Here is an 18,035-nt window from a genome sequence, read left to right as displayed (position 1 = left end):
TTTCCCATTTTTCCTTCTATCAAGGTCCCAGGGTCTCATACTTGGCTTACAGTGGTGAGAGAGTAACTTCAAGTACTGTTCCTTCCGTTACCACCTGTACACTTTTAGTGGTTGTTGCGGTTTTGGGATGGAGCTTAGGGTCTTCTGCACGCTAGCAAATGCTCTACCACCAAGCTGCATCCCCAGTCACGTTCACACTGTAACAGATTTTTGCTTATTCATTGTCTTAGTTAGGGTTTTACTGCTGTGAACAGACACCATGACCAAGGCAAGTCTTATAAAGGACAACATGTAATTGGGGCTGGCTCACAGGTTCAGAGGTTCAGTCCATTATCATCAAAGCAAGTAACATGGCAGCATCCAGGCAGGCATGGTGCAGGAGGAGCTGAGAGTTCTACATCTTCATCTGAAGGCTGCTAGCAGAATACTGACATCCAGGCAGCTGGGATGAGGGTTTTATAGCTCACACTCACAGTGACACACTTACTCCAACAGGGCTACACCCTTTAATAGTGCCACTCCCTGGACCAAGCATATACAAACCACTCCATCTAACTTAATGCAGCCAATTGCCTAGTGTGCTAACACTTTGACATAATGCAAATCAATAAAGTCTTCTGAGTTAACATAGGCCTTTGACCAAATGCTTGAGGTCAGTATTATTCAGGGATACAAGTCCTTAACGATCTAGCCAGGCGCTTCAGGGAGACAAGGAACTAACAAAGACTGCAGAGAGATTCATAAGCTTGGTAAGGAGTCGGAGTATTCCCTGGGAACATGTTTATGGAGTGTTAGAGACTGTAGAGAGGACAAATAGAATGAAGATGGGGAAAGACTTTTCCCACAGAGTGATTCAAGGGCTCCTTAAATTCTCAGGGAAATTTGTAGTTTTACATAGAAAACACAAGGCTGATACTACCATACTTGGCTTATTATTTCAGTAAGCAAAAACATACAAACACCATATTTTCAGAAAAAGCTAACAGTAAAATAGAAATTGAACAGTCACAAGTTCTGGGGTATTCTTTTTAATTCATTATGCCATTGAGTTATATGCATATTAACTGGGGCACTTAAAAGTCATTTCCATCAGAAACCTCTTGAGACCTTCATCAATTACCTCAAGTGTTCGAGTCTCAAACACACCCTTTTCTTCTACAAACTTCTGGAAGAGATGAACACCACCACCAACACCAAAGTAATGTGCTTTGCTGGCCAAAAGCACCCGGCCGTTCCTACTCAATAGTCTGAGGAGTGTCTCATGCAATGTGCTGTAATAATCTGGATTATAAATGGTTTCTGAAGTGAGAATGAGGTCATATTTCACAAACAGTTTTTCACTTAATACAAGCTTACAAAACTCAGCCCACTCCCCAGAGAACAACCGACACTTACATGTTTCTTGGGCTACTTCTGACTTCCTTTGTCTTTTCCCAGCTGGCTCATTTATGCCATTGCTGTCACCTTGCAAAGGGACATTAGCAACTACATTAGGTAAGGTCACTTCATCAATTACCAAACCGTTATAATCTTGAAAATGAACTTCTCTAGCCCCTCCTTTGGATGCAGTTATCCCAAGCAACCCAGACCCACAGCCAAGATCCAACACTTTCTGTCCAGCAAATTTCACTTTGGCCTTTGTGAAATAAGTCATGAGATCAAAGGTACATTCCCAGATTTTTAAGCCTCCTTCATAGACACCTGGAATCAGATCAGAATGAGAAGAAAAGCTTTGTGAAACTATGTTTTCTCCAGGGAATTTCTCTTTCAAAGAGATGGTTTTCACTACTGCTGTGCTAACATGCTGGGAACCTGGCAGCATTTCCAAAACCTTATTTTCTAAGACCTGATCACAATCTTTAGGTATCACGTGTTCTTTAGCAGGTTTCAGGGAGGGCTGTTTTTCACATGCTTCTGGGACACCTGACCTGTCAGCGGTACTGGGTGGGCTATCAGTGTCTTCAGAGGAAGCTGCACTTCCCAGCGAGGAGCATTTCCACAAGCGATCCTGAGGCAAGCCCGGCAGTTCTGTAGACTGGTTTTTGTCCTCCTTTCCTTTCTGACTTTTTAACACACAAGTTCCATCATCGAGGGAAGTTAATTTATTTTCCAGATCTTCTTCTATACTGAAATTGAATTGAAAGGCCATCCCTGCACACAGTTTTTAATCAAAGGATGATGCTTCAACTTCCAAAAAGAATTTAATAGCATAAGAGACCACACAGTCAATTAGTTCTGCTGGGCCCAATGTCTGTTAGCTGCTTATACACCACCAGATATATTCAGAGGGGGTTCCAAAGACGTTTCAGATGCCTTTGTTCCTTTTTCAATTTAGCCCTGGAAAGGGAGGGGAAAAAAAGAAAATGATTAAAAGAAAGAGAAAAATAGGCTCTGTGTATGTGTGTGTGTGTGTGTGTGTGTGTGTGTGTGTGTGTGTGATTTAGAAAAGTGCACAGATGCCTTAAGTATTTAAAAGTAGAAGATAAGACATAAAAACAAACAAAAGAACAGCTATAGCAGCAACCCCCTTCACCAGAACAATAAAGTCCAAGATATTTAGACAGGACAGCCTAGCTACTTGGTCGTTTAGCTGCGTTGTGCCCAGGAATACTATACTCTAAATTTCCGACGTATCTTCATCTCAGCCTCGCAAAACAGTTTAAGGTCTTATTTGGGTAAGTGGGACATCCATTTTCAAACACACACACAGGTGTGATCTGGTGTGTGCAAACTCATCCAAACGGAATATTTATGTGTACGTAGTTCTAAATCTTATGTGACTGGAGGGATGAATTAAGGACTATAGAAAGTATAATCGCTTGTATAAAAACATTTCCGGCAATATGCCAGACCCGTTTTAATTTGCACTTTTCTGGACGGTGCGATCTTTGTTCACTTGGCAGGAGCTGTTCAAACGGAAGCATGCGCGCCAGTGAAATCATGCCTACACTCGAACTCACCTCACAGTGGAATAGTCAATCCTGGCTACAGCCCAAGTCACTCTTGAGATTACGAGTAGTCTCAAAGTCCCCCGGGACTGAGGATATCAAACCTGAGGACTTCTGGTCTCTGCACGGTAAAAGTCAGACGTCAGGGTGAAAGAAGCCAGCCGCATAAGGAACTCCTGGCGAAGCTTGCCTTCAGCTCACAGTGAACACCAGCGACATGAGTCCTCCAACAGCTAGAGAGGGCTCCGAGGGCTGGGGGCGAGAGTCCTCCTCTCTATGGTTTGGTGTGGGCGGAGCTCTCTCAAAGCCTTCTGGGAAGGCGTTCTAAGCTGTGGCGGGAGTCTTGCGAATTCGTTCGTCTCCGGGGGCGTAAGAATGTCGCAGAACGGTGCGGTGGCGACGAATGGGGTCATGCTGGAGGAACTCAGCAGCTGGCCGGAGGAGATATGCCGTCGGGAGCTGCCTTCGGTGCTGCCCCGGCTCCTCATATCCTTGGAGGGTGCTGAGGGGGGCGTGTCGCGAGCCTTCTGGTGGTTTCCCGGTCACGGGCGGTCTGTGGCCGGTACTCGAACCCTCTTATACTAAGTGACCCTGGAGGGAGCGAGGACGACCGTGGGTTGAGGCGTAGGTGCGCCTGGCATTGTCGGGCGATTGCGACTGGAGCTTTTGAAGATGATTGGTGCTCTCATGCCTTACTTGTTTATTTCTGTGTGCCCAAGTTTCCCCCTAGGCCTCACTTGCCTAAGTGTGGGAGCGTCCAGCGCAGGTGCTTCGTAAATGGATGAAGTGTGAGAACTGCAAGATGTAGTTGTAGGGTTTTTTTTTTGTGGTGCCGTATCTTCAAAGGATGTTCTGTAAACAAAATGCTTTCCCTTTTCGAGCCGGTTTCCCTTTTAAGTTAGAAGGCTTTCAGATACTGGTTTTAATCGAGTTGTAATTTTGTGGAGTCAGGTGCAAAGAATAATTAGTGTAATGCTTTTCTGTTTGGAAGTCGACTCCCTTCATGTTAAAAAGTGATTTTAGTTTTATGTCTTTAATCCTACCTTCTATATAAAATTGCACACACAGAGACAGACATTCACTCGTCCAAAAACTAAAAAGACCATTAATTACTTAGTGGAATGGTGTTTCACAGTATAACTTAAGTATTTCTACCACACTGAAGGCATTCCTTAGACATTAACAAGTTCCAACGTGGTGCTAATGCCTGTTTTTTTGGTTTTGTTTGTTTTGTTTTTTGTTTTTGTTTTAAATGCTTCATGTGTGGATATGGGATTGTTTTACTTTTTAGATAGGGTCTTGCTAAGTAGCCCTGGCTGGCCTGGTACTTGCTCCACAAAACAGGTTAGTCTTGGGTTTTCAGCAAACCTGAGTCTGCAGTGCTGGGTTTTTTGTGTGCCCCCCCAAAGGTTGTCTTTATGGAATTTTCTCCTGGGAACAGGAGGATGTTTATTTATGTAATGTGTGTCTCCTAGACTGCTAGGCTTAGAGTGAATGAAGGTAGGTATTATTTTTCCCTTTCTTCAATATTGCAGGCACCATTACTACATTTAAGTACCATTTCTACCTTACCTTGTTACCTACTGAAAACTCAGATCTCATTTCCAGGTTTTCTTCTGTAAGTAAACCTTGAACACTTTTTGCAACCAACATAGTTATTTCTGATTCTAAATTACTCCTTGAATATACCTGTTCTCTACCGTGATTCTAATCTTTATAATCTGTAGTATGAAAATTTTTCTTGTTTCTTCACAGTTCTTCTATAATCCATTCTTAACAAAGTTTAGAGTTAAAAAAAATTCACTTTTTTTCTCCTACTCTATGTGTAGCTTAATTTTAAGAAAACACTCTGAATTTGTCTTCAAGGTTCCCTATAGTTTGAACCTGACTGGTCCTATATACCTAACTAGCTACATTCAGTCCACAAATACATCAAGATGATCTCCTTCCGGGTCTTTGTTCTCAGGCCAGTATGTTCCCCAGCCTTTCAGCCTCTCGTTCTGGTCTTCCTCAGAGTTACTTTCTTAGAGGAGCCTTTTTCACAACCCTTAGTTTTAAGTAGTTCCCCGAAACCTAACTTTTTTAGTTTTGATTGCTTTGTTAAAACACTGTGATCAAAATCATCTTGGGGAGAAAAGGGTTTATTTCAACCTGAGGGTCCATATCACAGTGCATTATTAAAGGAAGTCAGGACAGGAACTTAAGCAGAGACCTGTGGAGGAGTATTGCTTACTGGCTTGCTCCTCAGTCGTCGTCTTACAGCACCCAAGACCACCAGCCTAGTGAATACTGTCCAAAGTGAGCTAGGCTCTTCCACATCAGTCCTCAAGAAGATGCACTTCAAGTGAGCAAAGCCCACATGAACTCAGAGAGACTGAAGCAGCAAGCCCAGCATACACAAGAACTACACCAGATTCTCTGTATTACAGCTTTCAGCTTAGTGTTTTTATGAGACTCCAGAGTGTGTGAACAAGTGGGTCTGATTCTTACGCTTTCTCTTGGTCTCTTTTCCTTCTGTTGGTTTACCTTGTTCAAATTTGATATTTTTTTATCTTATTGTAATTTATTTTACATTTTGTTATCTCTTAGAAGCTTGTTTTTGACAGAAAGGGAGGATCCTGATGGAGGGGTTGTGGGGAGGAACTAGGAGAAGTAGAGGGAGGGGAAACTATAATTAGGATATATTGTTTGAGAAAGGATATTTCCAATTAAGGAGTGGGGAGTGCACTGTACACTTGCCTATAGTCAAATTTTATGGAGGCATTTTCTCAAGAGTCCCTTCTTCCAAATGACTAGCTTCTGTCAGTTTGACACAAAACTGACTAGTACTCTATTACATTTGGTGCTGTTTACAGTTTTCTGGAGACCATTTGAACCTTAAAAGAACGTATTTGCCTATCCCCCATTTCACTGCACTGTCAAGTACAGAGGCAGGAATTTGGTTTCGTCCTTACCACTGCAGGTAGTGACTGGCACATATGTGTTCAGTAGAAACGCCTAGGTGTCTCTAAGTCATTTTCAGCATGCTAGTGTTTACTTTCATTCTACATGACACATGGAAGGAAAGTGCGATAGAGCACAATCTTATCACTTACAGTTTCATATTTTTCATCTTATATATTGTCCAGCCTGAATATTTTCATGCTTATTCCTAATTGTGGAGTAGCAAGCTTTCTGAATTTAAACTGGAATTGATCCAGTTGACAGATTCTACCTTCCTAAACTGAAAAATTTGGGTTACTTTTTTTCGATTATAGTTATAAAATATGCAAAGTAAAAGTTCAGAAGAGGTTTATTTTTATTTATGAGTATCCATTTTCTTGACGTATAAGAGTTCTTTTACAATAACATATTTCTAATAATTCTCAGTGACATACAAGTTTATTTTTGCTATGTTTATTATTACCTCTCCTATTGGGTATATAGATGTAACAGCGTGCAAGCAGAAGATTTACTTGGTAAGGTTGGTAAGATAGATATGTAAATAACAATTGGGTTAATGCAGATACAAATAGAAGTGTGAAGGAGATTTTCTGAAACTGGAACTTGGGATTATTCAGTACTTTTTTCCTATCAGTCATACATATTTTATAACTTAACTGAGTTTGAAAGTTCCTTAACCCTAAGTAATTTAAGGATTTCTTCCTTAAAATATTTTTACAAAATCCTTGTTTATGTGATAAATGTTAAGTTATAAGGTAAAGCCAGAGACTTGGGCATAATTCAGTCTCTTAGGGATTAACGGTAAATTTAAGCACTCTTTTTGGATTTATTCCTTAATTTATATTTTACTCTATGTATCAGTGTTCTGAAAGTTGGATTGAACATATCCGTAAGTAGGATTATGTTGTGTATGTGGTATTGTGTATATGTATGCCATATCCGTAAGTAGGATTATGTTGCGTATATGGTATTGTGTATATGGTATTGTGTATATGTATGCCAGTAGACTTTACAGATTTCTATTACCTTCAACTTTAATCTTTTCTTTATGTAATTTCAGTAACTTCCTGTTACATGAAATGAGCCAATTCCTTCCTATTACAGTGTTTTTAAGTTTTAAATTCAATTTTTGATGATGTATTAGCACAATAAAAATTTCAATGTTATGCTGTGATAGGACCAAGATAACAATACCATGTCAGTCTGTTATAACATCCAGCCTCTTAACTTGTTTAGTGCCATTTAGAAAATACTATCAAGTTAGAAAAAACTCTTTGTCTGGACTCTAGATCTAGATGACAAATTTGTCGTTTGGAAAATGTTTACTCTCATCTTTATCTGTTTTCTTAAGACCTCCTTATAAGAAATCTTGATTGTTTTCTGATGTCTCTGCATGCTGTGGCATATGTGTGCCTGCACTCACACATACAAACCTGTACACAGATAAAGTAACTTTCAGAGAAAAGTTATGATGGGAACTGCCAAACTACAAGTCATTTTGCATGCCTGTTTATATAATTGTTAAAGTTGGAATTTTTACTATCTTAGAAACTTATGTTTCTTAAAAAACAGATTTTAATTGTGTTAGATCCTGTTGGGTAACTTTTTAGCTTGTCTTCAGTTGCTGTTTTGGTTTTCTTTTTTTTTTTTTCCGACTATACTTTTTACACTGAAATGCTTAATAGTTTCTCTGTGGAATATGGTATCAAAGCCTTCAAAACTTTAGGTTGACATTACTTACATAATCTCATATTTGATAAAGGGCAGTGACTTACTAACTGACATGACATGATAGTTTTACAAAATGCTATTTTGCTTTATAGGAATTTTGAAAATCATTGTTGAAATGTTTTTGCCTCATATGAACCACCTGACACTAGAAGAGACTTTGTTTTCCCAAATTTTACCAAAGGTACAGTTTTGATGTTAATTTATACATCATAGAAGTTATTAAAATCTAATCTCAACTTTATATAATCCATTTATAATTTTCTTTCTTTTTTTTTTTTTTTTTGGTTCTTTTTTTCGGAGCTGGGAACCGAACCCAGGGCCGTGCGCTTCCTAGGCAAGCGCTCTACCGCTGAGCTAAATCCCCAACCCCCATTTATAATTTTCTTAACTCTTATTTTTCTAGTATATCAAACATACTTGAGTTACAAATAAATAGTAAAAATTGTTCAACCTTTGCACTAATTTAAGATTTTTTCATAGAATAGTAGGGGTATATTAAAACTAGGCTTTTTGTATATAAAGCTGTTCTGTAGTATAGCAGCTCATTGCGGAATTTGGGACCGGATAACTGAGTAGCTACATAAATCTAGATGCTTGATGTTTTTATTTGTGAGTTTACTACTATAAAGTGGTTCTTATATTTCAAAAGGTGAACTAGTCAACATATAAGTGAATACAGCCTGGCAATTGAGAAGCAGAGGTAGATAGATCTGAGTTCAAGACCAGCCTAGTCTACATTAGAGAGCTCCAGGACAGCTGGGATCATATAGACCCTGTCTCAAAACAAACAAAACAAACAAACAAACAAAAAATCAAACAAAGTATATAAAAGAATTAATTCAAGATTCAGTATAAACTCATTGCCACTACCAAGAAATGCCCTTGTAAATGCCACTGGAGTGTTTGTTGATTTAAGTTGTTGTCTTTTATTTAACAGACTAGTACTTGCATTTGCTACCCCAAATGAACTTTGAATGGATTTTTTCTGTTTATATTAAATACATTTGATACTACAGAAATCAAAAGCAAAGCAAACTCAAGGCATTGTTTATGGACTGTATTGTAGAAACACTTTTTACGTTTACTTTTAAGTTAGGAACAGTGAGTAACTATGATAGTAGGTAGGTTTTACTAATGAATAATCAGATCATTCTTTCTTTAATTATTTATTTACATCCCAAATGTTGCCCTGTCCCAGTCCCCCCCCTCCTCTCAGAGTTCTCCCCGCTCCCCATCACCTCTGAGATGGTGCTCTTCCCCCATCCCCCTTTCCTGAGGTAATCTTTCCCCTAACTCTTCCATAGGGGTCCCCAACCTCAGTCCAAAGGTTGACTGTGAGTATCTGCTTCTGTCTGTCAGCTGCTGGTAGGGCCTCTCCTGTCTGTAAGCACAACATAGCATCAGTAATAGTGTCAGGGTTTGATACCTGCCCATGGGCTGGATCCTAAATTGGCCCAGTCACTGGATGGTCTTTCCTTCAGCCTCTGCTCCATTTTTGTCCCTGCTTTTCTTTTAGACAAGAACAATTCTGGGTCAAAAGTTTTGAAGGCGCTGGTCTCACTGGCAGTCTGCATGTAGAAGACTGCAAATGGATCCATATTTGTCATCTTGCCCAAAGTTCAAGTCCAAGTGAATCAAGGAACTCAACATAAAACCAGATACACTGAATCTAATAGAAGAGAGTAGCCTTGAACACATTGGCCCAGGGGAAATTTTTTCTGAGCAGAACACCAATGGCTCAGGCTCTAAGATCAACAATTGATAAATAGATCCTCATGAAACTGAAAAGCTTTAGCTTCTGTTGGGCAAAGGACACTTGTCAATAAGATAAAACAGAAACTTAGAGATTGGGAAAAGATCGTCACTAACCCTACATCTGATAGAGGGTTAATATCCATGTCTAAAGAATGCAAGAAGTTAGACTTCAGAAAAACCAAATAACTCAATTAAAAAATGTGGTAGAGAGCTAAACAGAGAATTCACAACAGGGATCTTGAATGGCTGAGAAGCACTTAAAGAAATGTTCAACATCCTTAGTTATTAGGGATAACTGCAAATAATCAGACCATTCTGTCACCTTTATTTTTATTTTAATGATGTCTTTTACTTGTTCATATGCTGACTTGTTTCCACAGACTATACAGTTGTTTGATGGCATGATATGTGAATTAACTAGTGAAGCCAGAGAACTCTCCAGCCAAAATTTAGAAATCCAGATCACCATAAGGAACATTTTACAAGTAAGTGCGTGTATTAGAAAGAGAATGGAGCTGGGTGTGTGATGTGCTTAAGGCAGGAGATGCTTGAGATCAAGAGCAGACTGGGTTATATAGGGAGATACTGTCTGGAAAAGAGAAAATGGAAGTGTGTGTGTGTGTGTGTGTGTGTGTGTGTGTGTGTGTGTGTGTGTGTGTGTGTGACTTTGTATTTATTTTTTTGATAGTAGGATGAATGTATGATGTACTTGGGAGATTGAAGCTGAAAGATTACTATGAGTTGAGGCCAGTCATGGTTAAAGAGTGATACCTTCAAGAAACAAAATGACAGTCCATACATTATTTATGAAATGGCATAATGCTGGAATTAAATTTATGGACTTAAATACATATGGAAATTATGAATTTTTTATAAAATGTTACATTAGGTATCTTAGAAGACAGATCAAGGGGTTGGGGATTTAGCTCAGCGGTAGAGCGCTTGCCTAGTGAGCGCAAGGCCCTGGGTTCGGTCCCCAGCTCCGAAAAAAAAAAAAAGGAAAAAAAAAAAAAAAAAAAAAAAAAAAAAGAAGACAGATCAAGATGGTAACCCTGAACTGGGTCAGTATTCTAAGTGATGTTCTGAGAGTGAAGGTCTCTGAAAACAAAGAGGCACAGTGTTTTTTCAGTGCTATGGGTCCAGCACTTAGAATGCTGTCTAATTCCTTTATTTCATATACAAAAGTGTATCTTTAATCAACTTTCCCTTATTTCTAGACAATGGTGCAGATCATAGGAAGTCTTACAGGATGTGTTCATCATGTCTGTGCCACACAGGAATCTATCATTCTAGGAAATATCCACAGTCTTCCCTCATTCATCCTGCATATTATTAAAAGTACATTTGTACACTGTAAGGTGAGTAATATAGAGTTGAAATAGCCTGGAATCAGTAGGTGTGTGTGTGTGTATGTATGTATATATGTATGTATGTATGTATGTATATATATGTTTGTATGTATACCACTTTTTATTTTTGGTAGCAGAGATGGTACCCCATACATGCATGTTGTACTTGGGAGATTGAAGCTGAAGGATTACTATGAGTTGAAGGCTGTAGTGTTTATGCATAAGATTTTACATTTTAGTTGATGTTACTGGGATAGACTTTTCTGTAGAGAGAAGACACACATAATTTAATGGGTGACTAAAAAGTGGCTTTCTGAGTTGTATTTCTCCTTCCTGAAGAAAAAAAAATGGTAAATATTTGTGTTTAACCATAGGAATCTTGAAATTGTTCTGTTAGATAGCAGTGGGAGGTTACTTAACTTAGTCCATCTTAACATTCCTTTAAAGTTTGAAGGCTTAGAGTTTATAGGACAAAGGCAATTTTTGCTATCAGTGTTTTGTTGTGGTAAATATTAAATCAAAATTAATCTTTTATCCCAGACTAGTGCGGCACTATAGGGCCACACGGCGCTATTGGGTATCTTTATCTCAGTGGTGGCTAATTCCAGTGTGTCACCACTCTATGCTTGCCCTCTGGTACTCTCTGACCCAGGCGTTGCTCTCTGGTGTTGGTTCCATCACCAGAGAGCCATATGGAACTAACCTAAAATCATGGTTCTAGAAGTCCAGCAGTGGCTGACCTATCTCGGCTTCCTGCCACAGACTCTGCCCACACTCCCAGCAACCGCCCCCTGGTAGCTAAGGTATAAACTCCCAACTACCTGGTGAAATCAGGACTCAATAAACCGTAATTTATCACTCAGATTTATATGTTAAATTCTCAGTCCACAATACATCCACACAATAACCTCATAACCAGTTGATAACGATAGAAACCGCCCACCTAGATAAGATAATTGACCTATAGAAATCCATCTCTTAAGAAATACTCACAACAACCTGTATCTATGCAGAGATGCATGGCGAGGATTGTTTACCTCTGCCTCTGTGTTGCCTCTGCTCCTTTCTGCTTCTCCCTCTCCTTCTAAAACTTGTTCCCTCCTCCCTTCTCGTCCAGTGACAGGCCTCGTTTCATCATGTGTCTACCTTCACCTGCATAAGGACTTCAACCTACAGTGTTTTGCTGGTTAAATAACAAATTGGTCATAGTCTTGTGTGTGGTGATTCGGTACAAAAAATGTGCACTTTTTACATTTTGTATCAGTCTCTGATAGTCTAGATTAAAGAAAATTTGAATTTTGAGCTGTTTGTGATCTAATTGTTTCTCTCCTTTTCATACTTTGTGATCAGAATAGCGAATCTGTGTATTCTGGGCGCTTACACCTGGTGTCAGACCTTCTCCAGACTCTCTTCAAGGAGGCCTATTCTCTCCAGAAGCAGCTGATGGAACTGCTGGACATGGTTTGCCTGGGCCCTTCAGAAGATGAGAATAGCATTTTGACAATGGTAGAAGGTGAGCAAAGAATTGTTGATTACAGTAGGGTGCCTAATGGCTATAGTTGATTAATTGGTTAAATCATCAAGCTAATGTTTCTATTGATACATGCTGTCTTGCTCATGTATAAAAGTAATCTAAATCTTCCTAGATAAATTTTTAGTTTTTTAAATTTGTAAACTTTAGTTTTTATACTTCATTATAGATCTAAGTATCCAGGTAAAATATACAATAGGTAATACCACACAAAAGATTTAGCAAATAAAGGATGTGTGTAACTGTACCCTTTAAGATACTCTATATTCTGAGGAAACCTTTAGATTTTACTTCTTAACCCACAGCATGAAGAAAGAAAGAAGAAAAAAAAAAGAGAGTTCAAATTTCTTTCTGGAATTTTATGTGCATGTATGGGCTTATGAGCATATACATGTATACCCAGACACATGTATTATAATGATATATAATTTAACATATATTACCTTATTAACTTTTTGTGTTTCTTTCCTGAGAATTAAGCCCAAGGCTTTGTTCTACTATTTTGTTGTACAGACTTGCTAACGCAGTTATTAGCCTGGTGTTATAGCACAGGCCTACACAGCATTGGGAAGCTAAAGCAGTAGGGCTTGCAAGTTCTAGTTGAATCTTGAGCCTCAGAGTAAAGCCCTGTCTCACAAATAACAGCACAAAGCAGAGTTACTGATTATAACCTATGTCATTGATTTCATCACTCAGTAATACATTATGATCTAGGATCTTAAAAATAATGGAGTAATATAGGCAATCAAAGACTTTATTCCTAACTTTAGTGTAAAGAGAACAGGTTGATTTTGTGCACTTACAAAACAGTACTTTTTGCTCTGTAAGTAACCTACCTGTGCTTGCAACTTAGGCCGGGATTCTCTGTAGTAATTTCTGTACACCTGGCTCACTTGTGTATTTGCAGCTGAGAACTTCACTCACTTCTGGCTGTTTGCAGAAGCCTTTGTGGTGACGATATAAGCATTTTAACAGACTCAATCACTATAATGGCTTTAGGGCTCTTAGGAATAGCAAGGGAGGACAAGTTCCAGCACACCAAATCTTGGCTAGATTTCCTTTGATTGTTGTTCTTTTATCAGTCATAGACCTATACCTAGAGCCAGTGTGGCTGCAGGAAGGGCAGTTGGAACCATTTTTACAAACTAGCTAATGCAACCAGAAGTGTAAATTGGTTGTAGTAAATTGATTGCAGTTCTTGTTAGGTTTTCTTAGTAGTGTCAGGTTTTAGAATTAGAATCGAATCTATAGATCATTTGAACTATAGTAGGGCAGAACTTTTATTCCAGTGAACATTTTATAATAGGATATAACTTTTATTCAACTGAACTTTTTTGGTTTTAATTGTCATTGGGAAGATAAAAATTGCAGAATCAATATTTCATTATTTTTGAAATCTTAAAAGTATGACTTTTATTTTTAGTAATTATTTGACCCAGTTATTTTCAAACTAGTACATGGACTCAGTCACATATTGAGACATTCACTTGATCCATTTAAATATAAGAGAATGTCATTTCATATGACAGTTGATTATCTTGAGTCGTTTTATCCTTTCTTGTAGTTATTCATTCGTTAATGGATATCTGCTCTGTTATCTCCAGTATGGACAAAGCATTTCATGCCAATACTTGGAAGTTTATTATTAAGTAAGTAAGATTTTTTCATACTGTACTTTCTATATTCTAAATAGTTAATGGTTTTAGATTACATTTGAAAAATTTTATGTGGTTGTATAAAATACTCATGGCTCTCCAGCGTGATAATCCAGATATTATACATGTAGCTCCAATCCACACTATCTCCTCTGTTCAGCTCTCTTAAAAACAAACAAGCAAACAACAACAACAACAAGCCCTAGAGTTGTAGCTAGTTAGCTGGTTACTGAAGCGTCGGACCGTGAACAGAGTCTGCCTGAATCATGTGCCTTGCTACTGTTGTTAGATAATTACCAATATCAAGTATGGCATTTCTGAGCTGACAGTGATCTCTGTTATGTACAGTTGTGTTGTTCAACCCTAATTTTACTTATCACATAATTTGAACTTAAATAAGGGTTAATAGGGAGAGTGCCTACAACAGCTACTAGATGCTGAGGCAGGGGTGAGAAGAGACATCCTTGGCTATAGGAATAATAAGAAGCCACTTTGTTAATCATGTGTAAAGGATGGAAAGTCACTGTAACCCATTCAAGCCTGTAACTTCAAAGCTAAAGTTGACACCTCTTAATTGTACCATGTTTAATATAATATATTGTGTTGTTGAAATGCTCTATGGGCCTGAATTGATGTGATTACTTATCACTTCTAGTGATTTTATTTATCTCTTTTATCCTTAGACAGAGCCTCAAACACCAGTCAGTTATAAGGAGCCAGTTGAAACACAAAGAGATCATTTCTAGCTTGTGCGAAGACATCCTTTTCTCCTTTCATTCTTGTTTACAGTTAGCTGAGCAGACAACAGAGCCAGCTGCACAGGTAATGTGGTCCAGTGACACTACAAAGGGGAGAGATTGTTTTGGCAGTTATTGCATATTATTTGAACATATAGAGCACGGTTTAGGGTTTTAATTATTTTTGTTTAAAAAATATAGAATTATTTCCAGCTCATAATTACCATTTACCCAGAGCACTATATTACATTACTTCCTTTCATTTCCTATGGCATTACCTGCCTACCATCTTTATGTTCTTAGTCAGAGCATTCTCCTCAGAAATCCTCTTTTTCTTTTCTGCCCTAGAGCAAAGTTAATGTTTCTGTGTCTTACATTTATTTAAAGTCTTTCTAATACAAACATCAACCCTTCTGTCACCAATGCATCTCAACATTTAACAGTATGTGCCTGTGTTTGTGTGCACGCATGTGTGTTTATTCTTTTAAAATTGATAGATACATTTCATTTCAAGAAGTTACAGTGTTGAATTTGCGTCATGATTATGAAATAAGACTGTGTTCTAAACATGTAGAATAGGGTTCTTGGAAATTACCATCTTCCTATAAAAGTATTATGTACAGTGACTTTTGTTTTAGAGTAATTTGAAGTTTATGTAAATATCCCTGAGTTACAGGATCAATGGATCCAGGAACTAGAATGTAACTTTATGGGAAGATTAGTTGAACATTTCTTCTCCAAATGGCAGTAACACCTACAACTGACAGAAGATCCCCACCCCAGCCGTGGGAGACAGAAAGGTATAAATTTAATTGAAGTCCCCAATCTGGTGGTAACTGCTGCTAGAATAGGAATAATCAGAAGGACGAATTGCAGAAGAATGTAGAATTTTGAGGAGGAGTTCTGAAACATACAGAAGTGAAGGGTAGTTGTAGAAAGAGGTTCACATTTTTCTTGTTCATCTTTTTCCTTTCTCGTTTTAGATCCTTCATGTCTCCTTTTTGTTTTTTCCACTTCCTGCTCCCTTTTCATTTCCCAGAACAGTGCTGATGGAAGAACTTACTTACTGAGTATTCTGTATTAATGGCATAGAACTTGTCCCCCATTTCACCTTAGCATATAAACCAGTGTTTCTCAACTTAGGAGTCAAGTAACCCTTTCACAGGGGTCAACTGAAACCATGGAAAGCACAGATGTTTACATTACGATTATGATTCTTAACAGTACACATTGCAATTATGAAGTAGCAAGGAATAATTTTATGGTTGAAGTCACCACAGCATGAGGAACTGTGTTAAAGTGTCACAGCATTGGGAAGGTTGAGAAGCACTGCTGTAGGCCTGTCTTCAGTCTCAGTCAACCCTCTTTTAATTTCCTTTGCTTGATGCCACAGACTCACCAATTGGTATTTCAAAAGTAAAATTAGGTTCCTGGCCAGGAGATAAAAAACCCAAAGAATAGTATAGCCTGTAGTGGCAAGCTAGAAAAAAGTTTGGATCCTAAATAGAGTAGCTGTGTGTGTGTGTGTGTGTGTGTGTGTGTGTGTGTGTGTGTGCACCCCAATTATGAGATAATCACTTCCTCAAAGACCCTAACCCTAAATCATGGCCCGCCTTTCCACCTCGCTGCTGGGGTGTTGGAATGTGGCTTTGGGGAAGGTGAAATGTGGTCTAAGGGGTTGGAGGGAAAACACTGTGGTTCCCAAACTCCTATGCATCCAAATGCCGCTGGGGACTGTGAGGAGTTGGGAATGGGAGTCCACAGGCCAAGGTGAGTCTGGGGAGGGGATGGGTGCGCCGTATAACAGTTCATGTTAATAATATAAAAGAATTCCATTTACACAGTTTTTACTGCAGAAAACTGTTTCCAACTGTTTGTGAAAGTCAGATGTAAGTGGATTAATGAACAACTCAGATTTTTAGATTAAATTAGGATTTTTCCATATTAGAAAAAGAATCAAACATAGTCAGCTAACATTATAAGGTAAATTATTTTCATGTGAAATAATTCTCAAAATTGAAGATAATTTGTTTGACTTAACTTATGGTGCTAATTTAAAACTCTTTATCCATGCATAGAATTTTTTGTGTCACGACAATGCATTTGCCCTGTTTTTTATACAATATTATGTATGAATATACCATTAATATTTTTTTTCATTCTGTGATGGATGCTTGGCTCGCTGTGTTAAAAAACGTTGCATTACCACTTGGTGCAGTATTTTGATAGTATAGTATATAGATCTAGAAACAAAGCTGCTAGTCAAAAAATTTTAACAGGTAAAACTCCTGATATAAATGAACAGCATTATTTTATGCTTCCACAGCAGTTAAAGACTGTCCTTCTTACCCCCTTTCCTCCTTAGCTCACCAGTACCGTCCAGCATGCCTTTTAAGCTTTGCACGTCATGTAGCCTTCAGCCCTTCTCATTCTGTATGGTAGATAGTTGGGGTGTAATTTTTCAGTGTTAGTCATTGGGAGTTGTATCCCCATTGCCTTTTTTTCTTTAATCTTTCTTTAATCTTTTATGTATCAGTCATCTTCATCTTTTGATTAATTTGATCCCCATATAGCAAAGAATATGTTATTTAAATTTCACTTTCAAACCAGTAAGATTATAAGTTACAGTTCCTTTTTAATGAAGCAGAATTTAATCTGTAAAATGTTTCTTGTTAACTGGTAGGAACAAAACAATGCAGAGAACAAACATGTTTTCATGGAAAATTCTATAATCACTTTGTTTACTAAGTTGTTTTAGAAAACTACGTCTCATTTACAGGTTTAGGTGATTTTACATTATATTTATTTCCTTTTGGAATAGGATAATGCTGACTACAGATTATTTCAGAAAACACTGAAATTGTGTCGTTTCTTTGCTAACTCCCTTTTGCACTACACTAAGGTAAGGCTCTTTTTTATAATGCATAAATGTAAAATACTAAGTTTTAAACTGTCCTTTTGTGTATGGCAGGGTGGGCTTCCGTGTGTGTGCACATGTGGAAGAGGTCAGTAGTTGACATGGAGTGTGTTTCCTGTTTCTCTCCACCTTGTATTATGAGGCAAGATCTCATTGAACCTATAGCTTGCTGTTTTTTGGTGTTTTGCCAGTGAGCTCCTGGAATTGCCGGTCTCTGTCTCCCAGGGCTGGGCTTACAGTATGCTGTGCCAGGACTGCTAGCCACAGTTCCTTTGAATGTATTTTTGAAGTTCATTTTGAAGGTCTTATGGCTTAATATTATTTATGTTTCTGTGTTACTTATACAAAAGTGTATTCATAAGAGAATGGAGTCATCATTGGCATTTTAATTTAATTTTCTGAAAATTATTTCTATAAATTAAAAAATTTCTGTAAACTAAAGTCAATTTGAAGAGTATAAGTTTATATT

General features: G+C 38.1%; 2 protein-coding genes across 10 annotated transcripts in view; one reads left to right on the top strand and one right to left on the bottom strand.

Annotated features, from left to right (window-relative positions):
- Positions 1–1,012: 1,012 nt before the first annotated feature.
- Mettl18 (methyltransferase 18, RPL3 N3(tau)-histidine) lies at positions 1,013–3,186 on the bottom strand. Of its 2 annotated transcripts, none has more exons than XM_006250155.5 (2): positions 3,053–3,186; positions 1,013–2,337 (listed from the first exon to the last, which is right to left on the bottom strand). In XM_006250155.5, the coding sequence occupies exon 2, from the start codon at positions 2,147–2,149 to the stop codon at positions 1,061–1,063; it is 1,089 nt and encodes a 362-aa protein (XP_006250217.1). In that variant the 5' UTR covers positions 2,150–2,337; positions 3,053–3,186; the 3' UTR covers positions 1,013–1,060. The 2 variants fall into 2 exon arrangements, with proteins under 2 accessions (XP_006250217.1, NP_001020839.1); NM_001025668.1 differs by having other exon boundaries at positions 2,961–3,140.
- A 30-nt stretch (positions 3,187–3,216) lies between these two features.
- Firrm (FIGNL1 interacting regulator of recombination and mitosis) overlaps positions 3,217–18,035 on the top strand; it is a 43,942-nt gene continuing 29,123 nt past the window's right edge. For 6 of the 8 annotated variants that reach the window (XR_010056930.1, XR_010056931.1, XR_001840784.3 and 3 more), the window contains exons 1-9: positions 3,225–3,434; positions 6,741–6,780; positions 7,715–7,803; positions 9,758–9,862; positions 10,595–10,735; positions 12,077–12,239; positions 13,822–13,906; positions 14,596–14,734; positions 17,471–17,551. Coding sequence is in view for 5 of the 8 variants with exons in the window: in XM_008769673.4 (XP_008767895.3) it covers positions 3,225–3,434; positions 6,741–6,780; positions 7,715–7,803; positions 9,758–9,862; positions 10,595–10,735; positions 12,077–12,239; positions 13,822–13,906; positions 14,596–14,734; positions 17,471–17,551 (1,053 nt within the window). In the remaining 3 variants the exon portion in view is untranslated. Of the gene's footprint in view, positions 3,435–6,740; positions 6,781–7,714; positions 7,804–9,757; positions 9,863–10,594; positions 10,736–12,076; positions 12,240–13,821; positions 13,907–14,595; positions 14,735–17,470; positions 17,552–18,035 lie in introns of all 8 variants that reach the window. The other 2 variants (NM_001017493.1, XM_008769674.4) reach the window with 2 other exon arrangements.

This window comes from Rattus norvegicus, chromosome 13 (genome assembly GCF_036323735.1).
Source record: "Rattus norvegicus strain BN/NHsdMcwi chromosome 13, GRCr8, whole genome shotgun sequence".
Taxonomy (NCBI): Eukaryota; Metazoa; Chordata; class Mammalia; order Rodentia; family Muridae; genus Rattus; species Rattus norvegicus.
The sequence above is the reverse complement of the archived record's forward strand: the minus strand, read 5'-3'. Positions and strand labels throughout refer to the sequence as shown.

Coding starts and splice junctions, on each gene's coding strand:
- Mettl18 (XM_006250155.5), bottom strand. CDS start 2,149: ATGGCCTTTCAATTCAATTTCAGTATAGAAGAAGATCTGGAAAATAAA.